This window comes from Otolemur garnettii, unplaced genomic scaffold (assembly GCF_000181295.1).
Source record: "Otolemur garnettii isolate 467f Iridium unplaced genomic scaffold, OtoGar3 scaffold00057, whole genome shotgun sequence".
Taxonomy (NCBI): Eukaryota; Metazoa; Chordata; class Mammalia; order Primates; family Galagidae; genus Otolemur; species Otolemur garnettii.
The window spans coordinates 10,696,608-10,712,085 of NW_003852452.1; the positions used below are offsets into that span (position 1 = coordinate 10,696,608).

Below are 15,478 nucleotides of genomic sequence, written 5' to 3' on the forward strand. Positions count from 1 at the left end.
ACTGGGACTGAGTGATTTCAGGGTAGGTTTTGCGTAGTGAAGACAGTTTATGACAGAGATTTGAATTAGAGACATAGCAAAGTGAGGGTCTTGGATTGAATCTTGTAGAAGCTGTTTCATTTGTGCCTGGTCCCTCCCCCCCCCCCTTTTTTTTAAGACTTGCTTTGATGCTTGGGCATGAGGGTGGTGGTATGATCATAGCTCACTGCAACTTCAAAGCCCTGAGCTCGAGTGACCCCCTTTCTCCCCCCTTCAGCCTCTTGTAGCTGGGACTACAGGCACCTGTGCCAGGTCTAGCTGGTTTTTCTGGAGTTTTTTTGTAAAGACAGGTCTTCTATGTTGCTCAGGCTGGTCTTAAACTCCTGACCTCAAATGATCCTCCCACCTTGGCCTTCTAAAGTACTGAGATTAGAGGCATGAGCCACTGCACTTAGCTGTGGTCCTGTAATTGTTTAACACAGGGACAGGGAAATCTGCCTGGTCCCAGGACTATTTAACATAGGGCAGGAAATTATGTTAATTTCAATTTTTCAGAAATGTGATTGTGAGAGGAAAGAATAATAACCCCCATTTGCCTAGTGTCTCACATATGGAACTGAAACAATCAATTTTTGTTGTCTAAACATTAAAAACCCTTGTTAAAAATTAACAATTCAAGGCCAGGTACAGTGGCTCATGCCTGTAATCCTAACATTCTGGGAGGTTGAGGTGAGAGGATTCCTTGAGCTCCCAAGTTCAAGAATAGCCTGAACAAAAGTGAGACCCCTATCTCCACTAAAATTATAAAAATTAGCCAGGCATTTTGGCAGTCACCTGTATTCCCAGCTACTCGGGGAGGCTGAGGCAGAAGAACCTCTTGAACTTGGGAAATTGAGGTTGCTGTGAGCTAAGCTGATACCATGGCACTCTAGCCTGGAAACCAGAGTGAAATACGGTCTCAAAAAAAAAAAAAATTATTTTTACAATTCGGTCATACTTCTATTATGAACATTTCCTCTGAGCATATATTTCTGTATCAGGTAACAATATCGTAAGAGACCTAGGGAATGTATTCAATTAATTTTTATGTCATTTATCCAGTATTTTAGGGGTATAACTATGAGGCCAGGTAGTCTTTTTAAAGACAAAAGATATGTCCAACTGACTCATAGCGTTTACAGTCCCAGTAGGGAAGACGGGTAATAAACTCCTGACAATTTGTGTAAATGAATATCAAGGCCATGTGTTACATTTGGCAATATTGGGCCAGATTAAGATCTTCAGAGTTCCTAAACTCTGAAAAGATATGGTATCTACCCACAACCTTTATGTGGTTAAAAACCAGGAGTTACTAAACTATGAAGTTACTATACGGAATCCCAGCAAAGTACTGATTTTTCTCATGATGACTACTTTGTGATGTTGTCTTTAAAGTATCAAAGAGCAATTTTTAAGCAACTTCTCATTCTTTTTCTTGGGGGGGGGCACTACTTTAGTGGGTCTGTAATCATATGGCACAATCTAATAACAATGGCACAGAAAGGAGTGATCAGTTTGCCTCAGTGGGTCAACAAAGACTTCACAGGTAGGATCAGATTCTTACATCTTAAAGCGGTGGTTCTCAACCTTGCTAATGCCATGACCCTTTAATACAGTTCCTCATGTTCTGGAGACCCCTAACCATAAAATTATTTTTGTTGCTACTTCCTAACTGTAATTTTGCAACAAAAATAATCCTATGTTAAGGGTCACCACAACATGAGGAACTATAGTAAAGGGTCACAGCATTAGGAAGGTTGAGAACCACCGTCTGAAAGGATGAATGTAAGTATTTTTGCAATGATAGCCTTTTTCCAGGCAGAGAACTATAAAGTAGCTAGGAGGTTGGCAGGACACAGTGGTCCACACCCCTAATCCTAGCACTTTGGGAGGGCAAGGCAGGAGAATCCCTTGAGCCCAGGAGTTCAAGACCAACCTGGGCAACATAGTGAGACCCCATCTCTACAAAATAAGTTTTTTAAAAAAAATTACTTGGGCTGGTGGGCATGGTGGCTCATGCTTGTAATCCTAGCACTCTGGGAGGCTGAGGCATGTGAATTGCCTGAGCTCACAGGTTCAAGACCAGCCTGAACAAGAGCGAGACCCCGTCTCTAAAAATAGACGAGTGTTGTGGTGGGCACCTATAGTCCCACCTACTCAGGAGGCTGAGGCAAGAGAATCACTTGAGCCCAAGAGTTTGAGGTTGCTGTGAGCTCTGATACCACGGTACTCTACCGAGGGCGACATAATGAGACTCTGTTTCTTAAAAAAAAAAATGTTCTGCAGCTCAAACCAAGTTAATGTCTACAAATGTAAGCTATTGTGTAACCTGGGTCAGGGTGACCTGTGTTGTCCAAGGACAGAAAAGGAAGAGGTGAGAAGGAAGATGACTTTATATTGTATAAACCATCCTGGAAGAAACCAGGACACGTGGATACAGATTCTGTTGTCCCAAGCAATTTCCAGGTGAGCGTTCTCATTGCCCACATCAAGGGCAAACCCTGATTCTCCTTCCAGAAGGGAGTAAAAGCCCTTCTGATTTCCACACCCCCTGAATCCCAGGTCACTTGCAGAGCACTAAGTCATGCTGAGGGTGGCTCGATGGGCCCCTCTTCTCCTCACCACTTCATTCTAGATTCCCGTTATTTCCTTGGTCACACCTGAGATCCTGTACAGTAATCAGGGAATGAAAGTTTTATTTCAGTACCAGAGATAAAGTGAAAAGTGCACTTTTGGTTGAGGTGACAACCTGGCTGAAGTGCCATCAGTCAGCAAATGTGAAGGAAAGTGGTTGGATCCTTTAGCTTTGCTGGGTAGGAAAGCTTGAAAAGAAGCCCCAGGGCAGGAATAGCAAACTCAAATGACCACAGGCAACTTATAACTAGCATTAGTAAGTATAAGGATGTGGGCAGTGCCTGTGGCTCAAAGGAGTGGGGCACTGGCCCCATGTGCCAGAGGTGGTGGGTTCAAACCCAGCCCCAGCCAAAAACTGCAAAAAAAAAAAAGTATAAGGATGTAAAGAAATCTAGAAGGAACCTTTGCTGTTCAGCTAGAGGTGATTTTTGCCCTCTGGGGATTTAGGCCTAGTATTGCCTGAATTTCTGGATTTTTTTTTTTTTAGAGAGGAGTTAAACATTTATAAATGTTTGTGAAATCATCAGATTTCTACCTATTGGCAGTCAATTAAAAAAGTTTTATAACATTTTGCTAGCTAAACAAAACATGTCTACAAACTTAGACGGTCTATACCATATAGCGATCTCTGCTCTGAAGTCATTTGATGTCTGAGTTGGTACGACCCTGGAGCGCAAGGAGAAGTGATATGGCCATTCAGATGTCCTTAAAAGGAGAGGCTGTGCTCCGATTTTGTCTCGCTGCTTAGAACATACCGAAGATGGCAAGCCACCTTAGATCTTGGAGACTACCATTGTCAAAAAGGAGCCTGATTTCTAGCTGGCCTCATGGAGCAGAGATTCCCTACTGGCCCAACTATCTAACTCCCTAATGTTCAATGAGAAAGAAACAAACTTCCACCTTACTAAGTCACTCTCATTTAGGTCTCTGTTATATCAGCCAAACCTACATCCTAACTAAACCTATATTGTAACTTTTGCAACTTGCTTTGAGATTATGTGAAAGAAGGTAGGGGGAGAAGTAGATATACATGAAAATGATAATGGTCTATGATCCCTATCCTTCAATTTTTTTTAATCTTTTTTTTTTTTTTAGAGACAGAGTCTTACCTTATCACCCTCAGTAGAGTGCTATGGCATCACAGCTCACAGCAACCTCCAACTCCTGGGCTTAGGTGATTCTGTTCCCTCAGCCTCCTGAGTAGCTGGGACTACACGTGCCTGCCACAACACCCAGCTATTTTTTTGTTGCAGTTTGGCCAGGGCCTGTTTGAACCCACCACCCTCATGTATATCGGGCTGGCACCCTACCCATTGAGCCACAGGCACCGCCCTTAAAATCTTTTTTTAAAATTCAAGTTCAAACTGATACAATACTAAAATAAATGGAAAACCAGGCACAGCATTTATAATAGCATCTAACATCATGATGATTTTACATTATTTCTTCTACGAATAGTTTATTTTTTCATTTACAGTAGTTAGGTGTTCTGCAAATGCTTATAAAGAGCAGAAATGTTTTAAATACCATAAAAGAACACAGAAACAGTATGAGGGACACTTAGGTGAATAAAAAAGTACTTCCTCTCTCTAAGGAGATTACAGTTGTGGAATTAAAATATTTATTAAAAGTGGCACAAGTGAAGCCAGGCACAGTGGTGCACTTCTGCAGAACCAGCTACATAGGAGGCTGAGGCAGGAGGATCTCTTCAGCACAGGACCTCAAGGCCAGCCTAGGAAATGTAGTGAGACTTTGTCTCCTAAAAAAAAAAAAATGGCGTGTGATAAGTGTCATGGAAACAGTCCCAAGGAAGGCACGTCAGCTCAGAGGAGAGGTCTCCATCACCTCTGGTTTTTCATGACCGAGAGGTAGTTTGAGCAGGGTCCTATTCTGTTATACATCAAAACAATATTACATTGGTAACAATATAGATGTGTTTATGAATAAACTGTTTGTATCTGTTCTTCCAGATTCTGTCCTTACACACATAAAAATTATCTTTACTTCCTCTTTATACGCACAAGCATGTTACTGAGATTATGCTCTTTTAGCAAATTTATCTCTGGGTATAAAAGTTTCCTCCTTATTAATAATGAAATAAAGTAATGGTGATATCCTTTTTAGATTGCAAATATTCTGATAAATTACCCCCAAATTCCTTATTTATAAGGCAAACAGTGCCCCCTTTTGACCATTGGATCCTATAAAAACCAGTAGACACCTTTTTTTCATCTTTGCTATGAATTAAACTATATATATGTAGTTATATGTTTATATTATTATATCTAATTATACATAATATGTATTTATATTATTATATCTAATTATATACAATAGTATAAATTCTAAGGAAGCCATTTTGTGTTACCATAATGGTATTCTCTGTGCTTTTTATGCTTTATTTCATGGACTAGTGTTACGTATTTTTGTTTGCTTATTCTTTTTTTAAATTTTTTAATTTTTTGAGACAGGGTCTCATTCTGTCACCTGGGCTAGAATGCAGGAGTGTTATCACAGCTAGTGTTACGTTTTTTTTTTAATGATTTGGTCCACCGCAGTGCTTCGTGGCAGTTTTGTAAGATCCAAATTTTAGTTTTATGCATCTTCTCTGTCCCGTCTGATCCAGGTCGAATACGAAGGCTTAAAGCACGAGATTAAGCGATTTGAGGAGGAGACGGTGCTGCTCAACAGCCAGCTGGAGGACGCCATCCGACTGAAGGAGATCGCCGAGCACCAGCTGGAGGAGGCCCTGGAGACTTTAAAGAACGAGAGGGAGCAGAAGAACAACCTGCGGAAGGAGCTGGCCCAGTACATCACCCTCAACGACAACCACATCAGCATCTCGGTAGACGGACTCAAGTTTGCCGAGGACGGGAGCGAGCCCAACAACGATGACAAGATGAACGGGCACATCCATGGGCCCCTGGTGAAACTCAACGGGGACTACCGGACTCCCACCTTAAGGAAAGGAGAGTCTCTGCACCCCGTCTCGGACTTGTTCAGCGAGCTGAACATTTCAGAAATACAGAAACTGAAGCAGCAGCTGATGCAGGTGAGAACTTGGTCGGGGGCTGCTAGAATGAATCCTTGAAGATTGCGTGTAGCGTGTTGTGGGGTTTCTGATTCTCACGTTTGAGTTCCAGGTCTGCTTTTTAAATCTTGCTTCTTCAACCAGAAACTATGAAAGGACAGTGTTTGAGGAAGACATGCCAGGAGGGGTATTGAAGAGAAATCTCCCCTTTGCACCCCCTTTAAGGAACAGATTTCTCAAAGCCACAGATTATAATAGATTTCAATCAGGTCTGATAAAGAAAAAGACAGGCTCTTGATATATTTCTGACTAAAAAGGGAATCAAAAGCTTTACACACGAGTAAAATGGCAGAAAGTACAGTTTGCCATCACAAGCAATGATAAATATATCGTCTAGCCCAGTGGTTCTCAACCTTCCTAATGCTGCGGCCCTTTAATACAGTTCCTGTGGGTCCCAACCCACAGGTTGAGAACTGCGGGTCCAGATGAATGGTTACATTTCACAGGAACTCTTAAAGCCTTCAAAGACATGACTGTCTTATATACACCTTAGCCAGGATGCTGTAGGACTAAAAATGCAGAACATGTATAAATGTAAAATCAAAGGGCTGTTATTGCCAGCTAAGCCTTAAGTTTTTAGCTTCTTCACATCGAATGTGTTGTGAGGAGTCCCAGCCTTCACCCATACTTCCCTGTGAAATAGCTCCCCAGGTTAGCCTCCCTGCCACACCTGGGGGCGAGTTGTCTGAGGCTTGCGGCATCACCACGTGGGGGCTTATTCGTACCACACATTGTTGAGCAGCAGGTAAATCTACTGAATCGGGAATCTGGTTTTTGTTAAGTGCTTACATTTGAGGCTTAATCTTTCTCAGTCTTATCCTTCCAGGGTTCTTCAAATACAGCTAATAATTAGAGTCTATTAAGACTCTGGCAACACTTATTTTTATAGCAAACGAAACTTAGAATTTTCTGTCTCCATGGAAATGATGACTAGAAAATGAAAACAGAATACGTAAGAGACGAGAGCCAGTGAAGCTAATTTGTGAATAGATTTATTTTTAGTACTATAGGAGTAGTTAATATATCCTGCGATTTTACCTGCCCAGTGCTTTTGGCTGCTAAAAGAATTTGTCCTTACAATGTTTAATTTGAATCAAGATAAGAGAGTATAACCACAGGAAGAAAATGAATTTTATATAGACTGTCACCTGAAGTCCAGTTCTGGGTAGGCAATACTTTTCTATGTGTTTTTGCTCAGTTTACACGAATACAGCTAGGTTGATAGAAAACATATTTCCTGGTGAAAAAGCTTTACGTGACATATCCTAAGAAAGAATTTGTTCCCCCAGATTGAATAGCATTAAATGGAAGTAGTATATATTTTTGAAGTATTACCTATGTGGTTTATCAGAGAAAAAACTAATGGGTCTAGGCTTTCTGTTTCTTTTCACTCTGGCAGTGTAGAAGATACTAGAAAGAGGCTTTTCTGCACAAGAATTTTCAACCAAGTCATCTATTGGCTGAAAGCTCCGAGCTGTTCTGAGATTTAGTTCTAAATATGATCTGAATTGAGTAATGCAAAAGTCTTTTTAAAAATGGGAAGTTCAATAAAGAGAATGCTGGGAGGTAGAATGCCTTCTTAGTTTATAAAGCATCCCAAGATTGGAGAAGCAAAAATCCAATTACTTAATTCTGATATGAAGGCAAGAGATGAGCTAATACTGTGGTGTGTGGGAGGGGAAGAAGGGGCAGGAAGGAGGGGTATGGGGGTTAGGGGATATGGCACACCTCTTGGGGACAGGACACAATTATAAGAGGGACTTTATCTTATATGCACTCAGTGTAACCTAATTCTTTGTACCCTCAATGAATTCCAAACCAAAAAGAAAGTGGTGAGGAACAAGTTCTTAGCAAGAGAGTGGTTCCCAGCAGTTCTCCAGAGTGCCATTTGCATTTGGGGACAATTCCTCATTGGCTGAGAGTCTCTACTGATTTGCAGTAGCACCTCTGATCCCAACTCATGAACTGCTAGTTATGTTTCCTCAGACTTATAGCCAGAAATGCCCCCTATATTTCACATCCCCTAAGACAAGCATCCTCTAAGGCAGGCGTCCTCTAAAACTATGACCCGCGGGCCACATGCGGCCCGCCGAGGACATTTATCCGGCCCGCTGGGTAGTTTTGCCACCGCTGCCTGTCCTGCTTAGCTGCTGCCTGTCCTTTTAAACTATAGTCCAGCCTTCCAATGGTCTGAGGGACAGTGAACTGGCCCCCTGTTTTAAAAGTTTGAGGACCCCTGCTAAGGATTAGCCACTATCTGAACGTCATTCTCTACTCTCCTGTAACATAAGATACAGGATACCTTCCTCATTAGAGTCACGAAACTTTCTGAGTTAATATATGCTGAGTGCTTAGAAAGCCATGGGCACAGTTAATGCTCACCAATTATGAGCTATTATCATTCTTTCCACTCTATAGGACCTTTAGTTTATTAAGTACTCACTTTATTTAGCTAGTACTATTAACTGTTATTTTGGATATTAGCTCCAGACTGGTCATCTCAGAAGAGGCTGATACAGGCACTGGTAAGATGAAGAAATAATAAGACTGGGCACAGTGGCTTATGCCTGTAATCCTAGCACTCTGGGAGGCTGGGGCCAGAGGATTGCTTCAAGCCAGGAGTTCAAGCAACAGCAAGATCCTGTCTCTACAAAAAATAGAAAAATTAGCTGGGTGTGGTGGTATGCGGCTGTAGTCCCAGCTACTTGGGAGGCTGAGACAGGAGGATTGCGGGAGTACGGGAGTTTGAGGTTGCTGTGAGCTATGATGATGCTACGGCATGTTAGCCAGGGTGGCAGAACAAAAATCTAAAGGGCCACAGGCCCAAAGTTTGCTCCAAATCTAGTTAAAACCAGGCTCAACGCAGGGAGGGCTTTGCAGCTTCCAGCCTCACACCAACATTAACTTTAACATTTTTTTTTTCTGAGATATAAAGTGGCTTTTACTAAGTAAAGGGAAAAAGGAACTCAGCTGCATGATACAAAGTTCCAGTTTGAGTAAATGACAAACGTCCTTCCTATCCACATGACAAGAGCCTCGTTAGCCCACAGGGGACACGTAGAAAGGACTGCTCCAAGGAGCTGGTTCCTACAGTGACACACATGATCAGCTCCTGGGGAGTTCCCAGAGGCAAGAACAGAAGGCATGACCGTCCCACAGAACCACTTTACAAATAAGCTCTTTTTCAGGCATGTCTTACAACACTACTTTAAGAGATCTGAGCAGAAAATAGGGCAAAGGGCCGTGTAAGCAGTGCTGTGTGCACGTGGAATGTCCTGGTCTATGGAATCATGGAGGGTAACAGAAACAGTCTGGTTAAGCATTGTATGACGAGGAGGACACGTTGCCGCCATGGCCCGTCCAGTTAGTGTGGATAAACTGTCCTGGGTTGGCTAAGAGTTCATAGGTATGCGCTCCAAAGTAATCCCGCTGAGCCTGGATAAGGTCGGCTGGTAGCATCTCATGTCTGTACCCGTCATAGAAGGAGAGGGCAGTGGTGAAGCAGGGCACGGGGATGCCTGCCTGGACACCAGTGCTGACTACCCGCCGCCATGAGGCCTGGCAGTTTTCAACAGCTGATTTAAAGAAGTTGTCAAGTAGTAGGTTCCGAAGTTCTAGGTTTCCATCAAAGGCATCCTTTATCTTTCCTAGGAACACACTTCTGATGATGCAGCCCCCTCTCCACATCAGGGCGATGCCACCATAATTGAGGGTCCAGCCAAACTCAGTGTCTGTCTTCGCAGCATAAAGCCTTGAGCATAAGAGATGATCTTGGAAGCATAGAGGGCCTTTCAAATGTCTTCCAGGAATGATTCCTTGTCACCTTCAGACTGGGTCTTTTGGTGACCCATTAGTTTTTTGCTTGCTTGAATTCTTTCATCCTTCAGAGACGATAAGCCTCGAGCAAAGACGGCTTCTCTGATGAGGGTGACGGGGACGCCATATTCCAGGGCGGAGAAAGCCGTCCACTTCCCGGTGCTCTTCTGCTCAGCACTGTCCTTGATCTTTGGCAGCAGGTATTTGTCATCGTTATCGTTTTGGTTTTTTTGGGTTTTTTTTAGTCAGAGTGACCATTTGTCTTCTTGTCATCAGCATTTTGTTAAAAGCATTTCAGTTTTTCCTAAGAATATATTTTATTCGAACTGCTGAGTACAGGGTGACAGAGTAATCTGTAATAATTCTCCTGAATTATTTCTTTGTAATCTTATTGTGTTTCCTTAGCCCTGCACCCCCTTGGGTTTAATTTATATAAATAAACAAATTATAAAAATATTATAGGAGGCTCAGCACCCATAGCTCAGTGATTAGGGCGCCGGCCACATGCACTGGGGTGGCGGGTTCAAACTTGGCCCTGGCCTACTGAAAACAACGACAACTACAACAACAACAACAAAAATAGCCGGGCATCGTGGTAAATGCCTGTAGCCCCCCTACTTGGGAGGCTAAGGCAAGGGAATGACTCAAGCCCAAGAGTTTGAGGTTGCTGTGAGCTGTGACGTCATGACACTTTACCAAGGGTGACATAATAAAACTCTTATCTCAAAAAAATATATAGATATATTGCCTAGAATTTATTATAATTGGCTTTTATGTTAATAAGGGTTGAAAATAATGCAGAAATTCCAATAAATAATAGTTCTTACATACTATGAAGCATGCACTATGTCAGTACCACTCACTCTGGACATTCTGAACAGGAGCTAGTCAAGGGCACTTTTGGTACAGCTTTCTGAAATACTCGGGTTCAGGTGTGTATTGAAATTAAATTTTCAGGCTCAGCACCTGTGGCTCAAGGGGCTAAGGCACCAGCCACATACACCTAAGGTGGCGGGTTTGAATCCAGCCCAGCCCACCAAACAATGATGGCTGCAATCAAAAAAAAATAACCAGGCATTGTGGCGGGTGCCTGTGGTCCCAGCTACTTAGGAGGCGGAGGCAGGAGACTCGCTTGAGCCCAGGAGTTGGAGGTTGCTGTGAGCTGTGATGCCACAGCCCTCTACCCAGGGGGACAGCTTGAGGCTCTGTCTCAAAAAAAAAAAAAAAAAAAAAAGAAATTAAATTTTCAGGATGTGGAGAGGTAATATGCAGCACATGCCATAGTAATGTATTGTGATCTCCCCCGTGGATCGGATACAGCACCCGATGAGGAATAACATCAGCGTTCCTATAGCGTGTGTTCACATCAGGAGGAAAAACTGAGGATCATTAATGGCCTCCCATTGCGGGCATAGTATGGCTGCTCCAGGTTAGAGCTGTCTGAATGTTGCCACCGAGTGAGTTATGACAAAACTTCATTTCGCACGTTGGATTTTGACACTCTGGCTGTTGTTAGGTTAGCACTTGCCGCTGGGCAGCTCTCAGTTGTGTGTATTTCAGCTTATCGCATTGGAAGGTGACAGCGTGTATTTTTGTAGTGGCCTCATGTTTTAGGACTTTTGGTGTGGGTCCCCTACACTGCATCGGAGAGAAAGCTGAGTGCCTCCCAAGCCAGCCCCGGAGCTCAGTGAATGCCCACAGTTTGTGACACTGTGGCCGTGTGGACGGAGGCTCACAGGCCAGGGGACAACACCCTAAACCACGCAACATGCAGCATGTAAGATTTTCTTCCTTTTGATCAAGAACCCCTTTGATAGGAGGAATAAATTCAAGAGGTCTATTGTAGAACATGGTGACTATAGTTTAAAGCAGTGAATTGTATTCTTTTTTTTTCTTTGCAGTTTTTGGCTGGGGCTGGGTTGAACCCGCCACCTCCAGCATATGGGGCCGGCACCCTACTCCTTTGAGCCACAGACACCACCGAGTTGTATTGTTGAAAATCACTGAGTAGATTTTAAGTGCTTTGACCACAATGTGATAAGGACGTGAAGCGAGGCATGATTAGCTCAGTTTCCACAATGTCTGCATATTTGAAAACATCATGATAACTATATATGATTTTTATTTATCAATTAAAATAAATTAATTTCCTCAGAATTCTTTTAAAAAACAGCACACCGAGGCATACCCTCTTGACCTTTTCTTATCCTACAAGGCTTCAGTTATGCACATAAATTATGTTTTTCCCATCCAGGGGTATTTACTTAACCTGGTTCCAGGGGGGGGAAATAAATTTATGCTTCTGCCTTGGTTATTAGGAATGCTTCACTTCTCTGAGGCTCATTCATGAAGGAGAAGGTAATAAATCAGCGCTACCACTACTCTACCATGCCTTTGTTGGAATTAGGAAAAAGAAAAAAAAAAAGGTTCTCTTCTTCAAGATACTATACTGCCATCTGCTGGGAAATGGTAATAATAGATTTTTTAAAAAATCTACACTATAATTTAAATAGTGTCTCCTAGAGATGCATCACATACAACCTGCAGATTAATGCACTGAAGCCCTAGTGATAGTGCTACACACACCTCCGTTATAGAATTGTTGTGAAGACCCAATGGGATAAGTGCGAAACTATGTAAAAGTCACAAAATGTTATGTTACTGTTCTAGAAAGTTCACATTACCCACTTTCCATAAACATAAATCATAGACAGTATGGAGAACGAAGGTGATGGTAAGCCTTCTCCATAATTAGGGAGTACTTTTCTCCCAGAGAAAATTTTACTGAACTGTATGTCCTTCTAGATTATGAAATAAATTACAAGAATATTTTGGGCAGTGCCTGTGGCTCAGGGAGTAGGGCGTCAGCCCCATATACAGAGGATGGTGGGTTCAAACCTGGCCCTGGCCAAACTGCAAGAAAAAAATAGCCGGGCATTGTGGCAGGGCCTGTTATCCCAGCTACTCGGGAGGCTGAAGCAAGAGAATCCTAAGTCCAGGAGTTGGAGGTTGCTGTGAGCTGTGATGCAAGGGCACTCTACCTTGGGTGACAAAGTGAGACTCTTGTCTCTAGAAAAAAAAAATTTAATTTTGCTAATCATGCTAATTTCACATACCACAGAAGTCTATGGAACAAAAATAACTTAGAGTAAGAGAACGAACATTTTATTAGCCTAAGGGTCCATGTAAACTTGACAATGATCCTCGATAGTGAACAGCTCAATTAGTGTCGTTATTTATTCACTAAGAGAAAATTTTCAGGGTATGACTGGATAAATTATTTTGACGTTTTGGTGCCCTCGAGTCCTCGTTATTTCAAACAGATTATAATTGACATTTCCCAGTGACAGTCAGGTACCTTAATTAGTTTTATTAGAATGAAAATAAGATCCTGTCTGGAAAAGCTAACTCAATTACTTAACCTATTTAAAGGAGTCCTTTGTGCCTCTGCTGAAATTTCTACCTTTGATAAATAGCCTCTGTTTAACTTTGCACCTGCATAAAGTTAAACCAAGCAGGAGAAAATACTTTGGATTTTTTTTTTTCAGTATCACACTAGATACATAATTTCATATGTAGTGTGAGAAAACAGTAATATTTCTGTAAAACCGAAATTAGTATATTTTGTTGCATTCTCATGGATGTGGAAGAAATAGACCCATTATATTTAGATCCACTCTAGTAAAGGCAATTTTAATTTTCTTATAATGAGTGATGTGATGGTGGCAATTTGCCATATGACTCATAAGAGTTGAAAGCAATTTATATATGTACAGGGTGGCCATAAAGTTTGTGTACAGCTATATATTTTCATAATTGGTTGGTGCTTATAACAACTGTATGGGGTAGATTTTATTATTATCCTCATGTTACAGGTGAAAACTAAGGCACAACTATGTTATATCATTTGACCACAGTCAAAAATCTCCTAAGTAGAGTTGCAAAACAGAAAGAATTGAAGTAAAATGAAATGTATTATCTCTGCTTAAAGACTGGCAGAATATTTATAGGATAAAATTAATTAAATCAAGGTTGGTCAGTTCTTTCCTGGTACAGTGAAGTCCTTTATAGGCAAACATGTTTCTCAGAACCTACTGTATCTTAGTAAATTTAAAGACAGCATTTATAAGCGTAATCAGGTGAAGAATCTAGATGGTCTTTTTAAAAACACCTTTATGCAAGGTGTTTATCTTTAAAAAATTTTTTCTTTAAACTTCAAAAAGAAAAAAAAGAACACCTTTACATCTATGGAGGCATGGAGGCATAATTCACATACAATACCATCCACCTTTTATAGGTGATTTTTAATATACATATTCACAAGATTGAGCAACTATCACCAAAACCAATTTTTAGAACATTTTCATCACAGCAAAAAGAAACTATGCATCAGCTCAGCGCCTGTGGCTCAAGCGGCTAAGGCACCAGTCACATATACCTAAGGTGGCAGGTTTGAATCCAGCCCGGGCCCACCAAACAACAATGGTGGCTGCAACCAAAAAATAGCCAGGCGTTGTGGCGGGCGCCTGTGGTCCCAGCTACTTGGGAGGCTGAGGCAGGAGACTTGCTTGAGCCCAGGAGTTGGAGGTTGCTGTGAGCAGTGAAGCCATGGCACTCTACCCAGGGGACAGCTTGAGGCTCTGTCTCAAAAAAAAAAAAAAAAAAAGAAACTATGCATCCATTAGCAGCCTCTCCCCATTTTCCTGGAACCTCCAGTCCTAAACAAACAACTACTAATCTGCTTTCTACAGCTGTAGATTTGTCTCTTGTTGACATTTCGTATAAATTTCATATAAATATTATGCACTATATGGTCTTTCAGGACTGACTCACTGCTTAGCATTTTCAAGATTCACCCATGTTGTAACATATTAGCACTTTATTACTTTTTATTGCCAAATAATACTCCATGGTATAGATATACCACATTCTGTTTAACCATTTATTGGTTGATAGACATTTGAGTTGTTTACATTTTTAGCTACTATGGATAATGCTGCTGTGAACATTTACGGTTTTTTGTTGTTTGGTTTGGGGTTTTTTTCCCCTTAGAAAAACACAATGGTCTTGGAATTGTTATGGTTTTGATGAACATTTCTTTGATGAGTAAAGATGTTGAGCATTTTTTCATGAGCTTACTAACCATTTGTGTATCTTATTTGGGAAAATGATTATTCAGATCCTTTGTCCGTTTTTGTCAGTTGTCTTTTATTTCTGAGCTGAAAGATTTCTTTATTTAGATACAAATCCTTTATCAGAGATTTGCAAATATTTTCTTCCACTCTGTGGGTTCTCTTTTCAGTTACTTGATGGTATCTTTTATTGTACAAGAATTTGGGGGGAGGTGTGATTGTTATTTGTTTTTTTTAGAGACAGGGTCTGTGTTGCACAGGCTGGTGCGTCGTGGCTATTCACAGGTGTGATTATGGCACTACAGCCTTGATCTCCTGGGCTCAAACAATCCTCTCACCTTAGCCCCCCAAGTAGCTGGGACTATAGATGCATTTCATGGCACCCAACTAAAAAGTTTTGAACCTTGCTGCTTATACTTTGGGTATTGCATGTGAGTATTCAGTTGTCCAAGCACCATTTGTTGAAAAGACCGTTCTGTTCTTTCTCCCACTAAAGAGTCTTCGCACCTTTCTCAAAATTGAATTGGCCGTAGATGTATGGGTTTGTTTCTAAATTTTTCAATTTGATTCCATTGATCTATATCCATTCTTGGGCTGGTACCACATTATTTTTATTATTGGTGTTTTGTAGTAATTTTTGCAATGGGAATTTCACTTTTTCTTTTTTAATTAAGAGCTTTTTCTCAGATTGTTTTGGCTATTCTGGATCTTTGCATTTCCATACGAATTTTATGATTAGCTTGTCAATTTCTACAAAGAAGCCACCTGAAATTTTGTTAGGGTTTGC

The 15,478-nt window shown here is 41.3% G+C and overlaps 1 protein-coding gene and 1 pseudogene across 2 annotated transcripts in view; one reads left to right on the forward strand and one right to left on the reverse strand.

The window, feature by feature from the left end:
• The window catches only part of BICD1 (BICD cargo adaptor 1), a 127,498-nt gene that overhangs the window by 57,231 nt on the left and 54,789 nt on the right, over window positions 1-15,478 (forward strand). Inside the window, exon 3 of the mRNA XM_012806763.2 lies at window positions 5,279-5,704. Coding sequence (XP_012662217.1) covers window positions 5,279-5,704 — 426 coding nt within the window. The remainder of the gene's footprint in view (window positions 1-5,278; window positions 5,705-15,478) is intronic.
• On the reverse strand, window positions 8,902-9,780 carry LOC105887238 (annotated as a pseudogene). The gene has a single exon (XR_001161397.2). The product of XR_001161397.2 is annotated as a 6-phosphogluconate dehydrogenase, decarboxylating pseudogene (transcript).